The sequence below is a fragment of the Marmota monax genome, unplaced genomic scaffold (assembly GCF_021218885.2).
Source record: "Marmota monax isolate L192 unplaced genomic scaffold, Marmota_monax_Labrador192_F-V1.1 WCK01_AAM20220418_F8-fsc02005, whole genome shotgun sequence".
NCBI lineage: Eukaryota > Metazoa > Chordata > Mammalia > Rodentia > Sciuridae > Marmota > Marmota monax.
The window spans coordinates 1-16,226 of NW_026694455.1; the positions used below are offsets into that span (position 1 = coordinate 1).

Consider the following 16,226-nt stretch of genomic DNA (forward strand, 5'->3'; position numbering starts at 1 on the left):
AGAGAGAGAGAGAGACAGAGACAGAGACAGAGAGAGAGAGAGAGAGAAGAAAATAGGATAGTAAAGGAATGTTTAGAATGTTCAAAATGTAAGCAGAGTGAATACAGAAGAGATGTAGCAAGTGATGGCTGTAAAGAAGGATGCCAGAAAATAGAAAAGTAAAGGGAGAGAGAAAGAGAATTTGGCTGTTAGTGGGAAAAGAAAGGAGAAAAAGAGAACAAGGGAAATAAACAAATTAAAATAAAACAAAACCAAAACATAAAAAAATAACATTTTAGTTCTCAAAGACAAGGGAAAATAAGTAGTGTTAAAAAAAATGCTAAAAATGAGAAAAAAAATGTAAACCAATATATATAGGTATATATATATTCATGAAATATTCAGCACAATAAAAACACCAAAAAAGGATACAACATTTTATGATAAGTAAAAGAATTTTCCTCTTTTGGGCTATATGAGAGATGGAGACCAAGCTCTGGGAGTTGTTAACCCCTTCCTCTTTTTCTATTGCTCTCAAAAGTTGCCAACAGGAATGGTCTAAAACTGAAGCTGGTTGAAATAGCTCTCAGCTTCTTACCAGTGTAAGGGGTGATGGAATGGGAAGGACTGTTGACTGGAGTTTTCTCTCACAGACCAGATTGATGCACTCCTAGAGTCTAGCCTGCTACAGAGTTCCAATTGGGGAGATCTGGTGGCTGCGGCTTGAAGCCTTTGGAACTTGGTTGGATGGTATTTGCTCTGGAGAGATTAGGTCAACACACTCTATGGCCAGGCAGATGCAGATCTCTGCTGGAAGTCTGGATCTCTTGAACTTCCCAAGAACTCTACTTGTGGGGCAGGAGAGCCAACCCTGCACAGGTGTCACACACTCAGCTGCCCACAAATATGGCCTTCCCAGGGTTAGTCCCTGAGTGTGCTCATGCCCTCCTTCAGATTCCCAACCCTCTTCAGGGAGGTCACGTGAGCCACCAGACTGAATGGGACAGTGAGTTGCAATTCTCGCAGTATTTCTGACTTGAAGTCCCCCCACCCAACCTGACACACACAGTGTTGTGTGTGCCTGTTTCACTCATTGTTCTAGGTACAACCCAGGCCATACTGTGGGTACTCATCTGGACAGTATAGAGATATTTGTTAGGATCTCCGGGACTCTGGAAGCAGGAAGCTGCAGCATGGCCTCCTCAGAATGGTTCCTGTCTCAGCTGTCTGCTTGCCAGTTAGGAAACAGAGAACTCTTTTCAAACTCCTGTTCACTGTGCGGCCAGTGGATCAGTTAAATACATGCTGTTTTTCTGATCTACAGGTTTTTCTGTGCCAAGTGTGTTTTTCTCTGTATCTTTCCTCCTCTCTGTGGTGAGCCAGTGCCACTGCCACAACCAACTTGGTTCCAATGTATTTTTAATTTTTGTTCAATGCACAAGGATTTCTGAGTCTTGAGTAGCCTCTGACTGTCTAATATTGAATTTCAGTGAATTTCCTCTTTTACCTAACTCTCTGAAAAGCAGTACACCTACTATTTGCATCCCAAGTTCCAGAGAAACTGGAAATGCAGACATCCTCTAGTGCACCATCTTGAATCTCACTTCTTTGGCAATTTTTAAATAGGGTTGCTTGTTGTTTTGTTATGGGGAACTTTGTGTTCCTTGTATATTTTGGGGAGTAGCCCTTATCTGATGTATGATTTGCAAATACTTTCTTCCAGTGTATGAGTTTCTTTTCACTTCTTAATTATTTTCTTTTGGGGGCAGAAACACTTTGGTTGAATGCTTTTCTATTGGTATATTTTTCCTTTTGTTGCCTGTGCTTTGAGGATCATATCCAAGAAAGTTCTATCCAGACCAATGTCAGGGACTTTGCTCCTATGTTTTCTTCTGGTAGCTTTGTAGTTTCAGTTGGTGTGTGTGTGTGTGTGTGTGTGTGTGTGTGTGTGTGTGTGTTTTGGTAAGTGTTTTTCCTCTTTTTCTCAGGATGGTCTTGAACTCATGTGCTTATCCTGCCTCAACCTACCACGTAACTAGAACTCAGGCCTGCTCTACCATACCCTGCTTCAGGACTTACATTTAAATCTTTTATGCACTTTGAGTTTGATTCTCATATAAGGACTTATATGAAGGTCCATTTCCATTCTTATGTTTGTGAATAGCTTGTTTTTTTCAACAGCTTTTATTGAGATACCAATTTCATATTCTGTACACTTGGCACCTTTGTCAAGAATGCATTCACTGTACATGTATGGGTTTATTTCTGAGTTCCTTTCCATTGGTCGTCATGTTTGTTTTCTTGCCAATACCATGATGCTTTATTTATTGTAGTTTTAAAATCTATTTTGAAATCTGGTTTTATTATATTCCCAGCATTGTCCTTTTTGATCAATACAGTTTTGATTTTGGGGGGGGTCTATTTTTGTCACCTTTTTGATTGCTGTGAACAAAAGACCTGACCAGAACAATTTTAGAGGAGGAAAAATTTACTTGGGGACTTGCAGTTTCAGAGGTCACTATCCATAGATGGCTGACTCCATTCCTTGGGGCCCTAAGTAAGGCAGGACATCATGGAAGAGGAGTGAGTTGGAGGAAAGCAGCTCAGGACATTTCACCAGGAAGCTGAGAGAGTGAGCTCCGCCCAACTACACAAAATATGTACCCCAAAGGCATACTGCCAATGACCCACCTTACCTAGCCACAACCTACCTTCCTACAGTTACCACTCTGTAGCTCCTACCTGGGATTAATACTAGTTAGGTTAAGACTCTCATAACCAAGTCATTTCACATCTAAGCTTTCTTGTATTATCTCGCACATGAATTTTTGGGGGACACCTCATATCTAAACCACAGCAGGGTCTTTTGTGGTTCCACATGAATTCTAGAAATTTTTTCCCATTTCGTTGTTGAATGAAATTAGAAATTTGATAAACCCAACTGGTTTTGTTTTTTCCTTTTCCTTTTTCTTTTTCTGTGGTGCTGAGATTAAACCCATGACCTCAAGCATGCCAGGCAACTGCTCTGCCACTGAGCTCCACTCCCAGCCTGATGACCCTGTTTCTGGTGGAGCCTTCTGTCCTTGGGTCTTCTCTTCATCCCACTGCTCCGAGACCTCCCCAGCAGGAGTCTTGGTGCTGACAGTCATTGGCTCTGAGCACAGTGCAGGATACCTTGACCTCCCTGCTGTTCTCAGCATCATGCCCTCTTTCTCCCAGTGTGGGCATCACCCTCCTGATGGTCTCTTGCCCACTTCTTTATCCAACCCTTGCCCATTTTATACCTCTACTCTCCACCCTACAGGTGCTGGACTTTATCTCTCCCTGGTCCCACTGCACCTCTCTGCTGTGGGACCTTTTCCTCACCACCCCTGCCTACCTGCCTGGAGCCCTCACCAACTTCTACCTGTCACAAGCCCCCTCTGGTGGGACCTTTGCAATCTATAGCCACTCTCATCTGCCTTCATCCAGAGCAACACCCCTGTCTTCCCCCTAACCCGGTTCTCCTAGGGTCACCTCTATGCTGTGTTCAACCCCCACCCCTAGTCATTCCTTGACCAGGCTACTAATCTCTCTTGCCCTTCCCTCCTCCCCTTCCCATCCATATTAGAAAAAGGCTCTTGGTCCTCCTGCTCTTTGCCCTTCTCCCTCTTTTTGGGGGTTCCTTTACCTTAGAGGGCTTTGGCTCCCTCAGCCATGTGTCCAAATCTGTGTTTTGGTAATTGGTTGGTCCTGGTGTTCCCCAACTATGGCCTCTCCCATCACCACTTTCGTCCTGTGATATTTTTTATTTGTTTGTTCATTTCTTTGTGTTGGACATTGAACCTGGCCTCAACCATGCACTCCACCTCTGAGTAACACCCCTGGCCCCTATGTTTTCCTAACCTGATGCTCTTTTGGGATGTGACCTGCTCCACTCCAGCCCTTCCACTGTGAAGGGCCTCCCCCAGGTTGTGCAAGTTGTCCCTCTTCCTTTATACACTTTGTATAGTAACCTCAAGATCATCCATAGTGTAACAACTAACAGAATGCCCTTCCTTTTTAATTCAGAATAATATTCCTTTGGCATATAAGCCACATTTTGATGAGGTGTTCCTCAGTTGATGGGTACTTGGGTTACTTATATCTTTTGGCTTTTTGGAACAATGCTGTTATTAATGTGGGTGTGCACATCTCTGCATTTACCTGCCTTCACTACTGTTGTGTTTATGGCCAGAAATACAGTAACTGGATTATACAGAAAGTATCTTTTGAGCATTTGGAGGGACCCCCTTACTATTTTCATAGCAGCTGCACCATTGTATGCATAGGTAAGCAATTCACCTGTGCTGCAATTTTCTATGTATTTGTGAAATTGTTCATTCCACATTCTTTTTTTCTAAATGGTAGCCATCCTCATGTGTACAACATGGAGTCTTATTGTGCTTTTATTTTCATTTCCCTAATGACTGATGATGTTGAGTATCTGTTCATGTGCTTCTTAGGTATTTGTATATCTACCAGGGAACTGGCTGTAGAGATATTTTGCCCAATTCTGAATAGATTCAACTTTTATATTATTTTTGAGTTGTCAAGATCCTTTTCTGTTTGCTTGTTTTGGGAACTGGGATCAATCCCAGGCTCTTGCACATACTAGGCAAGTGCTCTACAGCTGAGGATTTCTACCCCAGCTCAAGTATTGCAAATATTTTTACCCCATTCTGCAGGTCACCATTTCTGTGGGTATGCTTTGGTGTTTAGATGTTTTTATGTTAATTATTTTGATGGGTCAAATTTATCAATTGTTATCTATAGTGTCTGACAAGTGCTTGTGGTGTCATATCATTGAAAATTAGTCAATTCTTTTTTCTGAAGATTATTGCCAATACATTTTCTAACAAATATGTTTATCTAATATATACATACATGTATGCATATGTATATACATATATACATATATATATTATTAGTAATATGAATTGAACCTATAATCTCTCACATGCTAATAAGAAATCTAACACTGAGCTACATGACAGGCATTTTAAAAATTTTATTGTGAGATAGGGTCTCTGACTAAGTTTCCCAAGTTGACCTTGAACTTGCATTCATCTGCTTCAGTTTCCTGAGTAGCTGGGATTACAGGCATATATCACTATATGTAGCTGCCAATGTGTTTTCTTCTAAGTTTTATAGTTTGCATTTTGAGTTTGTGTGTGTGTGTGTGTGTATGTGTGTGTATACAATCTGCATATTGAACCCAGGCACTTGGACAAGCTAGGCAAGCACTCTCTCATTGAGAGTTAATTTCTATTCCAGAGTTAATTTCTATCTGTGAATAAGTAAAGGGTCCAACTTCATTGTTTGTGAGTGGAAATCCAATTTTTCCAGCATTATCTATTGAAAAGATACATCAGATCTTTGAAAACACTGCCAGCTGCCTTTTCTCAGGAGATGCTAATAGGACCATTTACCTCCCCTACCTAGGGCCTCCAGATGTTTGATCTTTTGAGTTGGACCCACCTATTGCTTTACATCCCTTTATGGTACAACCCTGCTCAATACTTTTGGGGCCACAACCCTCCCTTACACTGCCCCAACCTGCCTGTCCCACCTTATCCATGAGAAGTCTGCAGAGAGGCAGCACCCCTATTTCAGCCCCCTGCCCCCCTGCCCTATCCCCTGCACATGTGTGACCATGGGTCCACCCTCCCTCCACCCTTCCTGGGCCTTCCCTGCTGTGCACATCTGGACCTCCTGTTCCTCCTGCCCCTGCAGGCCAGCCTCTCCTCTTGAACTCTCTCCTATACACTTAGGCAACCTGTTCCCCTGTCTTGGGCCCTGGCTTCTATGCCTGCCCCTCTCCATTTCCCCTTTCTCCATCCCTCACTTCCCCTCTCCTTCATCTTTACTTTCCTATCTGCATTGTATTGGGAACCTTTCTTCTGTCCCTTTGTCTGTGTGTGTTTGCTGCCTCCTCGGGTGCTCAGGACAGCAGAGCCTTTGTGGTGAGCATTGATGAGAAGTTGTTTCCAGGAAGAGGTGTCATCTGTTGCTTCCTCTTCCACAGGGAACCACAGTCTTCACTATAACCTCACAGTGAGGTCCCAAGGTGGATTAGTGCAATCAAGGTCCTTTGCTGATGGTTATTGGGACCATCAGCTCTTCCTTCACTATGATAGTGACTCTAAAGAAAGCCCCAAACCCCAAGGGCCATGGGCAGAAAAACCCTTGGGAAATGAGAGGTGGAACATAGAGATCCAGGAGTTGAAAGAGCACATCAAGAAAGCAAAAGCAACCCTGGCAGATATCAATGCCCAGCAGGAGCAGAGAGGAGGTGAGTGTGGGTGGGAGCAAGGGTGACATGAGCTTACTCCAGGAAGGCTGGGGGCAAAGAGCAGGGACCTGTCTGTTCTCACTGCAATTGACAGTGAGGAGACACTGAGGAGAGCCAGGTTGAGGTCCTCTGTGGGCTGGAATTTTTCACTTGGTGGGCAGGGAGGCAGAGGGGCCAGGGGATGGAGAAGTGACTGTTGCGTGGGGGCAGGGTCTCATTCCCTTCAGGAGATTTGGGGCTGCAAGATTGAAGAGGACAACTGCACCAGGAGCTTCTGGATGATCTACTATGATGGGGAGCCCTTCCTCTCCTATCACCCAGAGACACGCAGCTTGAGAGTGGAGCCATCCTCAGCTCAGACCTTGGCTATGGAAGTCAAGAATTCCTGGGATGAAGATGGCATTCAAAGCAAGGACATCTGGGCCCAAGTGCAGGGAGAGCTTTGTGGAAAACTTCGGACTTATCAAGTCTCCTGGAAGGGCTCCTCCCTCTCCCCTGGAGCCTCTGCCCAGGAGACCTTGTGTGAGTTTGTGTTGTGATTTGCCTGTCCTGTCACACCACTAGATAGAGTCAGGAGGGTGTATGTGCCAGACACTAGTGAGCCCCCACCTGCCTGCCTGCCTGCTATCATAGAGAGCTCCCACTTGTCCCCACAACCCTGAGTCCCCCAAAATACCCCTGATGACCTCACATACCAGAGTCCCTGTAACAACCTCTCCTCAACATGAACATGTGGAGTGAGAATGTGAGGCCAGAAGCCCATCCTTCTGTCAGATGACTCAGGCTCCAGGCTGAGAACAGACTTGTAGAAGGTCTGGGGTCAATGAGGTCTTAGGCCAGAGTCAGAGATTGGAGAAGACCAGCCCTATTCCCTCCCTGAGAGGGACATGAGGTTTGGTCCCATGTCTGAGTAGCTCTGCCCTTTCTTCTCCAGTGTCACCAACAGTGAATATGACCTGTGGTGAAACCTCTGAGGACACCATCAACGTGACATGTTGGGCTTGTGGCTTCTATCCCCAGAATATCTCTGTGACCTGGCTTCAAGATGCGGAACTCCTGAGTCAGGACACCCAGGACTCTGTGGATGTTTTTCCCTATGGGAATGGGACCTACCAGACCTGGCTGTCCACCAGGATTCCCCAAGGACAGGAGCAGAGGTTCAGCTGCCATGTGGTACACATTGGAAAGAACACCACTGTCCCTGTGTCCTGTGGTAAGCTTGGGGGTCCCTGTAGGGGTTCCCAACCACGTTGGTCAGTGACCAGGGTGGTGAGAAGGGAGAAGCCTTGAAGTTCTGGTACCTAGAGTGTAACAATCCTGTTTTCAGGTGTTGGACTTTGGAAGGGATGGCCCATCTTCCTATCTGTTGCTGTTCTGATTATGACAGTTATGATTCCTGTTTGTGTCTATTGCTGCAAGAAGAGCAAGACGCCATCAGCTGCAGAGGCTTCAGGTGAGAAAAGTGGTCATTGGCTGTAGATGTGAAGGCCTGCCTGGGATGTAGGGCCCCTCATGCCTTCTGCTGCACAGAGAGCCTTGGAGGTGACCAGGAACAGGGGTTGGAAGGCTGTGTATTTGTGGGGGTTGGGAGCCATGTCTCCAGTTAGAATCTTCAGTCCTGCCAAAAGCCAGGCAGTAACATCCTTGAATGTCCTGCTGTGGCCTCTTCTGGCTGTAGCTGTGGCTCCTGCTCTGTCCATGTCTCTTTCTTTCACACTTTGCTGGCTTGACCAGGGTTTGGGCTGGGAATGGTGGCTGGTGTGGACTAGATTATCATGGCCTGAAGGCGACACAGAGTCAATGAGTTGTGATCTTTGGATTCTTAGAAACTGAAGAGGAATTCTACAGAGGTAATGCCTCTGGTCCCTTCCTGTCTGCCTTGCTCTCCCCCAGTCTCTCCAGCTGACATAATCAAAGACCCACAGGGCCAGCACTCCACCAGTGCAGTCCCTGGAGGCTGTATAGAGCAGGCCATGGCTCTGCATCCCAGGCCACCACCTCTGCCCTGTGGGTAGTTTCTCTAGTCCTTCCTCAGAAGCTGTCTCCTGAGTGTGTCTTCAGGGTCACTGAGCCTCCCAGTCTCTACCCTATCCCCACCACACAGGTCTTCCTCCTAGAGTGGCCTTGCAGATGACATGGACAGTAGAATAGCTGATGTCCTTGACCATCTGGGGAGAGAGACCAGCCCATTCTGGGGCAGTTATAGTTACAGTTTTTTCCTATATCTACCATTTTCCAGTGCAGCCCCTAGGAGTGTTGGTTACCACAGATAGGGCAGACTGCCCCAGAGCAGAGGCCCATGCAGGTGACTCCTCTAGTAGGGTAGGCAGCTGTGTGCCATCTGCTGCTCCCACCTGTGGCCTCTCTGACAGGTGCAGCAGGGGAATGTTAGTTCTACTTTCCTCTGGTCAGAAATGGGGAATGTCACTAGGGCAGTACCTGGGAAGAGTGGGAAAGGCCTATTGCTTATTTCTGCAAATTCCTCCTTTAAATGTTGAATCTCAGTAAGGACGTTCCCAGTTTCAGCTGTATGGTGTGAAAGGCAGTTCTCCAGTGCCCATGTGATAATGTGCACTAAATGTCACCCTTGGAGATCCCTCTACAGGAGTGCCCCCTGTGGGAGACCCGGATTGTGGCCATGGCCATTTAAGGATGCAGAGGGTGGGCTGGCAGTCCATACTGCAGGATCTCAGGAAGGCCTTTAATCTTCTTTGGGGAGAAGACCCCTATGGGCTGGGAGAGTTGTGGCCTGCAGGATTTCATGCCAGGAATGGACATAGGGAGTTCAGGGCAGCCTTAGGAAAAAGGAACCCACGGGGAAGAGCTGGGTTCTCAGGGGTGGGTAGACCGTGCAGGTAGGAGGAAGCAAAAGTGCAGATTGAGAGCCTGGGCAGGTGCAGAGGGTCAGTGATTCTGAGTCTCCTCTGTATGGGCTGTTGTAGGCAGGGGAGCAGCAGATCATGTGGCAGGCATGCTTTTCCAGGCTGTGCCTGCTGGTGCCCCTGTGCTTCCTGGTGGACTGTCCAGTTAAGAGCTGCTGGCTCACAGCTGGGAGGGAGGGATGCTGAGCTGCAAGTGGGGAAGCCCTGTTGGGTGACCACCTGCCTGTACATGGGAGGAGGTTTGGGAACTAAGGGGAAGAAGGGCTCTGTGTGAGTGAGCCCCTGTCCAGCCTGGCAGAACCAGGAGCTGCCCTCTCTGGGAGGCTCCTACTGTCTGTGGAGGAGGGGGCACTGGGTCTCACTTCCAGATCTAGAATCTGAATCCTGAAGCCCTTTCACTCTCTTCCATGGTGGAAACAAAGACTGGTGATGTTGCCGATAGACACACAGAGGAGCCTGATAAGGCAGGAAAATGGGATGAGAGAGAAAAAAAGTCAGGATATTTACTTCCCTCGGAGAATGGCCAAGTCTGGTTTTTGAGGAACTGAGGAGAGAGAGGTGTAAGGGAATAAAGAGCAATGTTCTGCCACCAATTGAACACTGACTGGTTCTCCTTCTTCCCCAGAGCAAATGAGTCTACAAGACCTGGATGGTTCTGAAAAGAGTCTCAAACACATGAGTACTTAAGATTCCTTGGAGATCTTTGATTTAGAATTCATTTGTTATAATGATATTAGTAAATATTTTGAAATTGAAAGTGCATTTACTTAGAAAAACTATTTTCATTGCCAATTATAGATGAAACAAAGTGATTATAAAATCCTGGGGATGATGTTTAGCAAAATAAGTCATTTTTTGTGACCATGAACTATGACAGAGACAACAGAAATTATAAATCTTAATCCTCAAAATGTATGGTTCAAAAAAACCCATCATGTACTAAATGCACTAAATGCATCAGAGTGTTTTAATATGTAAACAAAATAAATGACAGATTATTGTTAAAAAAAAAAAAAAAAAAAGACCTGGATGGGCTGCAAAGACCACCAAGTGACCACACTGGATCCACACAGCTGGGGTGTCAGCCTCTGCTGAGAGCTCCTAAGGCATCTCAGGGAGCTTAGCCTGTGCAGCCCTGCTCTGAGCAGCACTTTCCCTCCTTCTCAATGATGTGGAAACACATTGATTGACTTGGGACTGGGGAATGTATATAAGGTCTTTTCTTCTTAGTGGAATATAGATAGGTGGTCCATAAATGGATTTGCCTTCCCTAACAGCACTCTGTACCATGCTGAAGCAGTTAAACTTGGTAAGCTGGTGGAAGGGCCTTTTGACTAAGTCATTATAGTGCCAAATAGGTGGTAATAACTTACAGGACTGGGGCAAGTTTGTCACCCAGTAGGTGAAGAACCGTGACCAGCTGAGGTGTTTACTCAAAGCAAAGAGAACACAGAGCAGGGAATAGAGTAAACCAACTCTAATTTGTGACTGACATGAAAACAAGAGTTATCATAGTTTTTATGATTAATAAATTTATTATTACCATGATATATTGCAAAATATTATTTTCCAAAGACTTTGCCATTATCACAATAAAAATAAAACCCCTCTGATTCCTGTGAATTTATCTCTGGGTATCCAAGTCCAGTAATGATCTCATTATCTGAGCACTGAGAGTGCTTCACTTGTTGCTATGCCTCTGTATTGGTGTACTAATGTCATAAAATTTTGTTTGATTTCCTTGAAATATCTGGATTAAAAATGCCACTATTAGGCTAGTGATAGATCTCAGTAGTAGAGAACTTGCCTAGCACATGTGAGGCCTGTGTTTGATTCCCAGCTTTGCCTCAAGAAACCCTAAGTTCCACTATTTAACTTACCTATATTCATCTAACATATACAATGATGAGAGCCAGAATCTGTGGCATTTTGCAGTTGCTGCATGAGCATGCTGGATTCAAGTTCTGAGTAATTTTCCAGTGTTCTTTATAACATCTGGGGCATTGGTGCCAATGTTTCAAAACCTTTAAGCACAGCTGCTCTGTAGCCTGGCAGAGATGAGGTGAGCTGGGAGGAAGTCCCACAGGGCATCTTGAACTTTCCTTTCTCAGAAATTGCTCAGCAAGAATTTGAAGATAGCAAGGACACAAAAATTCTACTACAGCCTCCAAGGAAGACCTTTTCCTCTTTTATAGCCTAATGTGAACAGCATGCACATATCCTGAGCTCTCTTGTGTAGTTTACATTGTACAGTGACTAAGACAGTGAGCCCTGCTGTGATCAGATTACTTCCTTCCTTTTTAGCAAGTGTGTTATTCTGGTGTTCTAACTCCAAGATGCAAGGGTCTCTCCAGAATGTCAGAGACACCTACTGCCCACACAGTGTTCATGCCCCTGTGTAACATAGGCCACCTCTGTGGCTCCTGCACTCTTAGCACAAGCCCTCTTCACACTGCCACTCAACTATTCCAATTTCCAACCACTTACTGTGCATGTGTTTTTCAATTTAATATTCAGATCTATTCCCTTTACTCTCATGTTTGCTAATCAGGATCATAGTCACATGTTAAATATGCAATTTTCAAGTCATCATTTATTGATATACATTTTAATCATGGCATATAGAGATGCTATGGAACTTTTTGTTTTTATTATATCTAAGTTATACTTGCTTAAATGGCCATTATTGGTGCTTATGGTTTTCTTCCTTGATAAGTGATGGTAAGATATAAAATTATACTCTGTACTTTGGTTTCCAGCTGCCAATTAATTTGGACCATCCCTCCCATGGAATACAACTGAAAAACTGAGGGCAAGAGCACCTACTTGAAAAATATGGCTGAAGGGGTAGATGAGCTAAGAAAGCACTGAAAGTTTACTAGGCCTGGAACCAGAAGGCAGAAATCTAGAATAGGAAGTTAAGTGCACTGAGCTTTTGTGCTGGTGGTGTCTTCTGGCTGGGCCAGTGCCTGGGAGCCTCTCAGGGCTGGAGGGCAAAGGCTACAGTTAAAGGGTACAAAAGGGACATAGGGGGCAACAGCGATCCCTTGTGTTGGGATGGGCCCAAAAGGCTATCCCTTAAGATTCTATCAGCCAATTCTTCTATGGGTTACAGTTGTATTTTAACATATGTGATCTAGAGAATCTGAATAGCAAAAAGTACATTAAGGTGTTATTTCCCACCACTCTTATTTTAATTTTTTTTTTCTTTTAATTGTTTTAAGTTATCAAGATCTTTATTTTTATCTATCTATCTATCTCTCTACTTATTTATATGTGGTGCTGAGAATCAAACCTAGGGCCTTACACGTGCTGGGCAAGCACTCCACCACTAAGCCACAACCGCAGCCCCCAGCACTCTTGTTAAGCATTATAATTGAGAACCTCCTCAATGTTTTCAAGGGAGAAAATAAATAATATAGAAGGGTTTGAACAGAGATATTGAACTCTCATAATTTGCAAATAATAATATGTTGAATTCATAAAGTCCCAAATTATTATAAATTCTTGGAATTAATAACATAGTTTCCTATGGTTGCTAGATTAATATATCTATTTCAATGTTTTATATTCCAGAAGTGAACAGAGTATAAATTTAACAAGAAATCATTGACATAGTAAGAATACATTTTATACACTTCTAGAATGAAATCTACAATTTTTCCTCCAAATAGCAAATGGGGTATATTTTAATAAACTTATTCAGTAATTAGAGTAGACAGTTAACTAACTGAAGACAATTGCCAAGATTCTGGCTTGTGATTCAATATTTCAATGGCATTAATTTCCAAAAATGTTTCAATAATTCTAATCAACCTCAATCAAATATCCACTAGGCATTGTGTGGCACTTGGTTGGGGGATTCTAAGCCTTTTATAGAAATATACATGAATAATAGCCAAGACACCTTTAAACAAGAAGAATAAGGGACTGTATTCTCTTAGTAGATATCAAGACTTACATTGCAGTTATCATAAGCAGAGAGTAGGGTGTTGATACAGAGATAGACAAATAGATTTGTGGGTAGAAAGACACAAACCAAACAATACACATGAAGATATTATGAGACTACAGTGTGTATCAGAGAGAGAGAGAGAGAAAGAGAATACAAACTGGCACTATATGTAAAATAGTGATATCTGAGATATCTACACAGCAGACTAAGATATTTCCTGGCTTTAGAGTGTTGATATATAATACTGATAACATTAGAGATTGATGGGTAAAGAACAAATTTTAAAGAAATGATTTTAGTGCAATTGGTTACCCGTATGGAAAAAATGGAATTGTACTCATCTCTTCCAAAATATTAATTAACATGGTAGACTACCTTCACTACCTTAGCAAAGGGAAATGTTTTTCATCCAAGTTACAATAAAACATTTACTCTAAGGGAAATGGGATAAAATTAAAGATATTAAATTTGAGATTCCAGATCATTTGGACATTTTCCATTCCTAGTGGACAATGGTAATGACTAAATGTCCTTCAGCAAAATCTCATTAAGAAGAATATACCTTGGAATGCATTATAGGGATCTTTCTTAAAGGCACCTAACCTTCTAGTCAAAGGATGGCATCTGACATATAATTTGGCTTTGGTTGGAACTGGGTAAGAGTTCAGAAGACATGAGATTACCCAGAATACTTAGCAGTTCTTACACCTACATGTGTCAAGAGGCACATAAACTCCTTGATGAGGAGAGTGTCCTCCCAGCACTCTGAGGAGGAGATATGGTGAGGAGAGAGTTGAGCAGGTTATATGTAATCTTTACATACCACATTCCCATTTCTCTGAGCCACTGTAGATGCCTCCCTCTACAATTTATCTGAGGTATCTGCACAGCAGACTAGGATATTTCCTGGCTCTAGAGTTTGCTTCAATTTCTAGCTGGTTTTGATTCACACCCAACAGTGAGACTCTCTGCTCTGAGCCACTGCTTCTTCCATTGGTTGCTCATTGGAATCCCTGGAGAGTTTCACAGACAGGATTGGTACTTGAATTACTTTTCTGGTGAATGAGATTGAAGGATATAATTTGTGATCCTGGCCTGGGGCTATTTAAGGCTATCCCAGGTGACTCAAAGTGAAGATGAGTTTGAGAAGCACATGCTGTCTGACTATATTCATATGTCATTCTGGAAGAAGAAAATCTACATGAACAGAAAACAGATTTAGATTGTTATCAAGAGTTGGATAGGAGAGTGATAAATAAGATTCAAAAGAAAATTTTAGGATGAAGGATCTGTTCTATGCAGAACGGATGTAATACGTTTTGGATGTATTAGGGTGTTATGGTTTGAATCTTAAATGGCCCCCCAAAACTCATGTGTTTAAAGGCTTGGTCTCCAGCTGACAGCACTTTGGGGAGGTGGTGGAAATTCTAGGATCTGGGACTTGGGACCTAGTTGAAGGAAGTAGGTGAGTATGTGGGAGTGTATCATTGAAGGATAGATATTGTCCCCAGCACCTGTTGCATGTTCTCTCCTCTCTCTTTCTCTCTCAAGGAAACTCTAAATGCACACACACACACACACACACACACACACACACACACACCTTCTGTAAGTAAAACGTATATACTCAACAATATCACAAATTTAACTGTGGCCAGGGTGTATGTGTTTCATTCATTTTTAGGTCATTGACACCAAGAAAGAGTAATCCTCATTAACTTGTGGCTGTCCTAATCTAGTAATTAAACATTTTCTTGTCTTGTTTCTTGTTCACCAATGAGAAGAAGGAGCTGCATTTGTGGTCAGTTCTGGTCTTCTGGGAGATCCTTCCTTTCTTTCTGGATTGAATCTCTGTGTTAATTCATGCATGTTTCCCTCCCTCTACTCAAAAATCATTCAAGATAACTAGAGTGTAAAGATTCAGAAATTCTTAGTCTATCTGGCAGGATTCCACTTCCAAAGATGACAGATCAGCCTGTTTCAAACCAACCCATCCCCCCAGGAACAATGGTGAATCGGTCAGTAGGTAAAAATATCCATGTGAAGGCACTGGAGAGTGATCAAGGCAATGAAGCCTCTGAGACCAGAGTTTAGACAGAGGAAAATCCCAGGTATGTGAGCACTACATTTGACAACTCTCTGCTTCAAAGTGTATGTCAAGTTCAGGCTGGTAGCTGGGAGCCTGGGAAGCAGAGTGGGATTTTCAGAAGATTTCACTGGTAGAGAAATTTAACATTGGAGAATACAGTTTTACAGAATGAAAATGAATGAACTATTGTTATAGCAAAAAAAGTGGATGACCTCACCAAAACAAACAAATTTGAGCAAAATAAGGGTGTATGGAATCACTTATCTCAAGCCCAGCAAATGGATTTGGAGAAGCCCATAGAATGAAGGCTCTCACAAGTGATTTGTCTGACAACAGAGATTATCACAAGAGATTTTTCTAATCTGCAGCTTGTGACTGCAGATATACAAGCACAGCAATTAGCACAAGGACAGCTAGTAGTTTATGGAACACTTGCCTGATGCTCTCTTTTGCAAATCCAATCCAAGGAAGCAGCCTGGTATGTTAGGGTAACAAGTTTACCTGGTATCTGCCAATGCTACAGCCACCTGCCTATCAGAGCTCACCAGCCCCTATGTAGTGCCACATGTGCCCAGGAACTTTCCTTCACATGATTTATGTAACTTACCCCCAAAATCCTCAAGTGTGTTCTTTGATTTTCCAAAAAACAAGACACCAGCATGGTCTGCATGTGTCTAAAAGGTCAATTCTATTCTGTGCTGATTCCCAAATAAAACCTGTTGCTTGAGATTTGTCATTCTATTGTATTTGACTTCAAACCAGACACAAAAGAGTGGATTCTCTGTGATTCAATGTGCATAAATTTTTAAAAACAGACCAAAGTAATTTATGGCATTTTAAGACAGGAAGGCAACTACTTGGGTGAAGGAAAGACAGTGTCCAGAAAAAGATGGAGAAAGGCTTCTGATCTGTGTCTGGGCTGGGAGTGGTTTCAAGTGCAGAAACTAACATTGAATTGTGAATAGAGAACTTTTATCTGCATGTTTTAATTTAATTTTTAAGTTTATG

General features: G+C 43.2%; 1 protein-coding gene across 1 annotated transcript; it reads left to right on the forward strand.

Moving 5' to 3' along the window:
- The first annotated feature begins 6 nt into the window (after nucleotides 1-6).
- On the forward strand, nucleotides 7-15,952 carry LOC124075501 (MHC class I polypeptide-related sequence B). The gene is made up of 5 exons (XM_046418945.2): nucleotides 7-6,292; nucleotides 6,503-6,814; nucleotides 7,227-7,505; nucleotides 7,620-7,745; nucleotides 9,800-15,952. The coding sequence occupies exons 1-5, from the start codon at nucleotides 5,974-5,976 to the stop codon at nucleotides 9,859-9,861; spliced, it is 1,098 nt and encodes a 365-aa protein (XP_046274901.1). The 5' UTR covers nucleotides 7-5,973; the 3' UTR covers nucleotides 9,862-15,952.
- The last annotated feature ends 274 nt before the right edge of the window (nucleotides 15,953-16,226 follow it).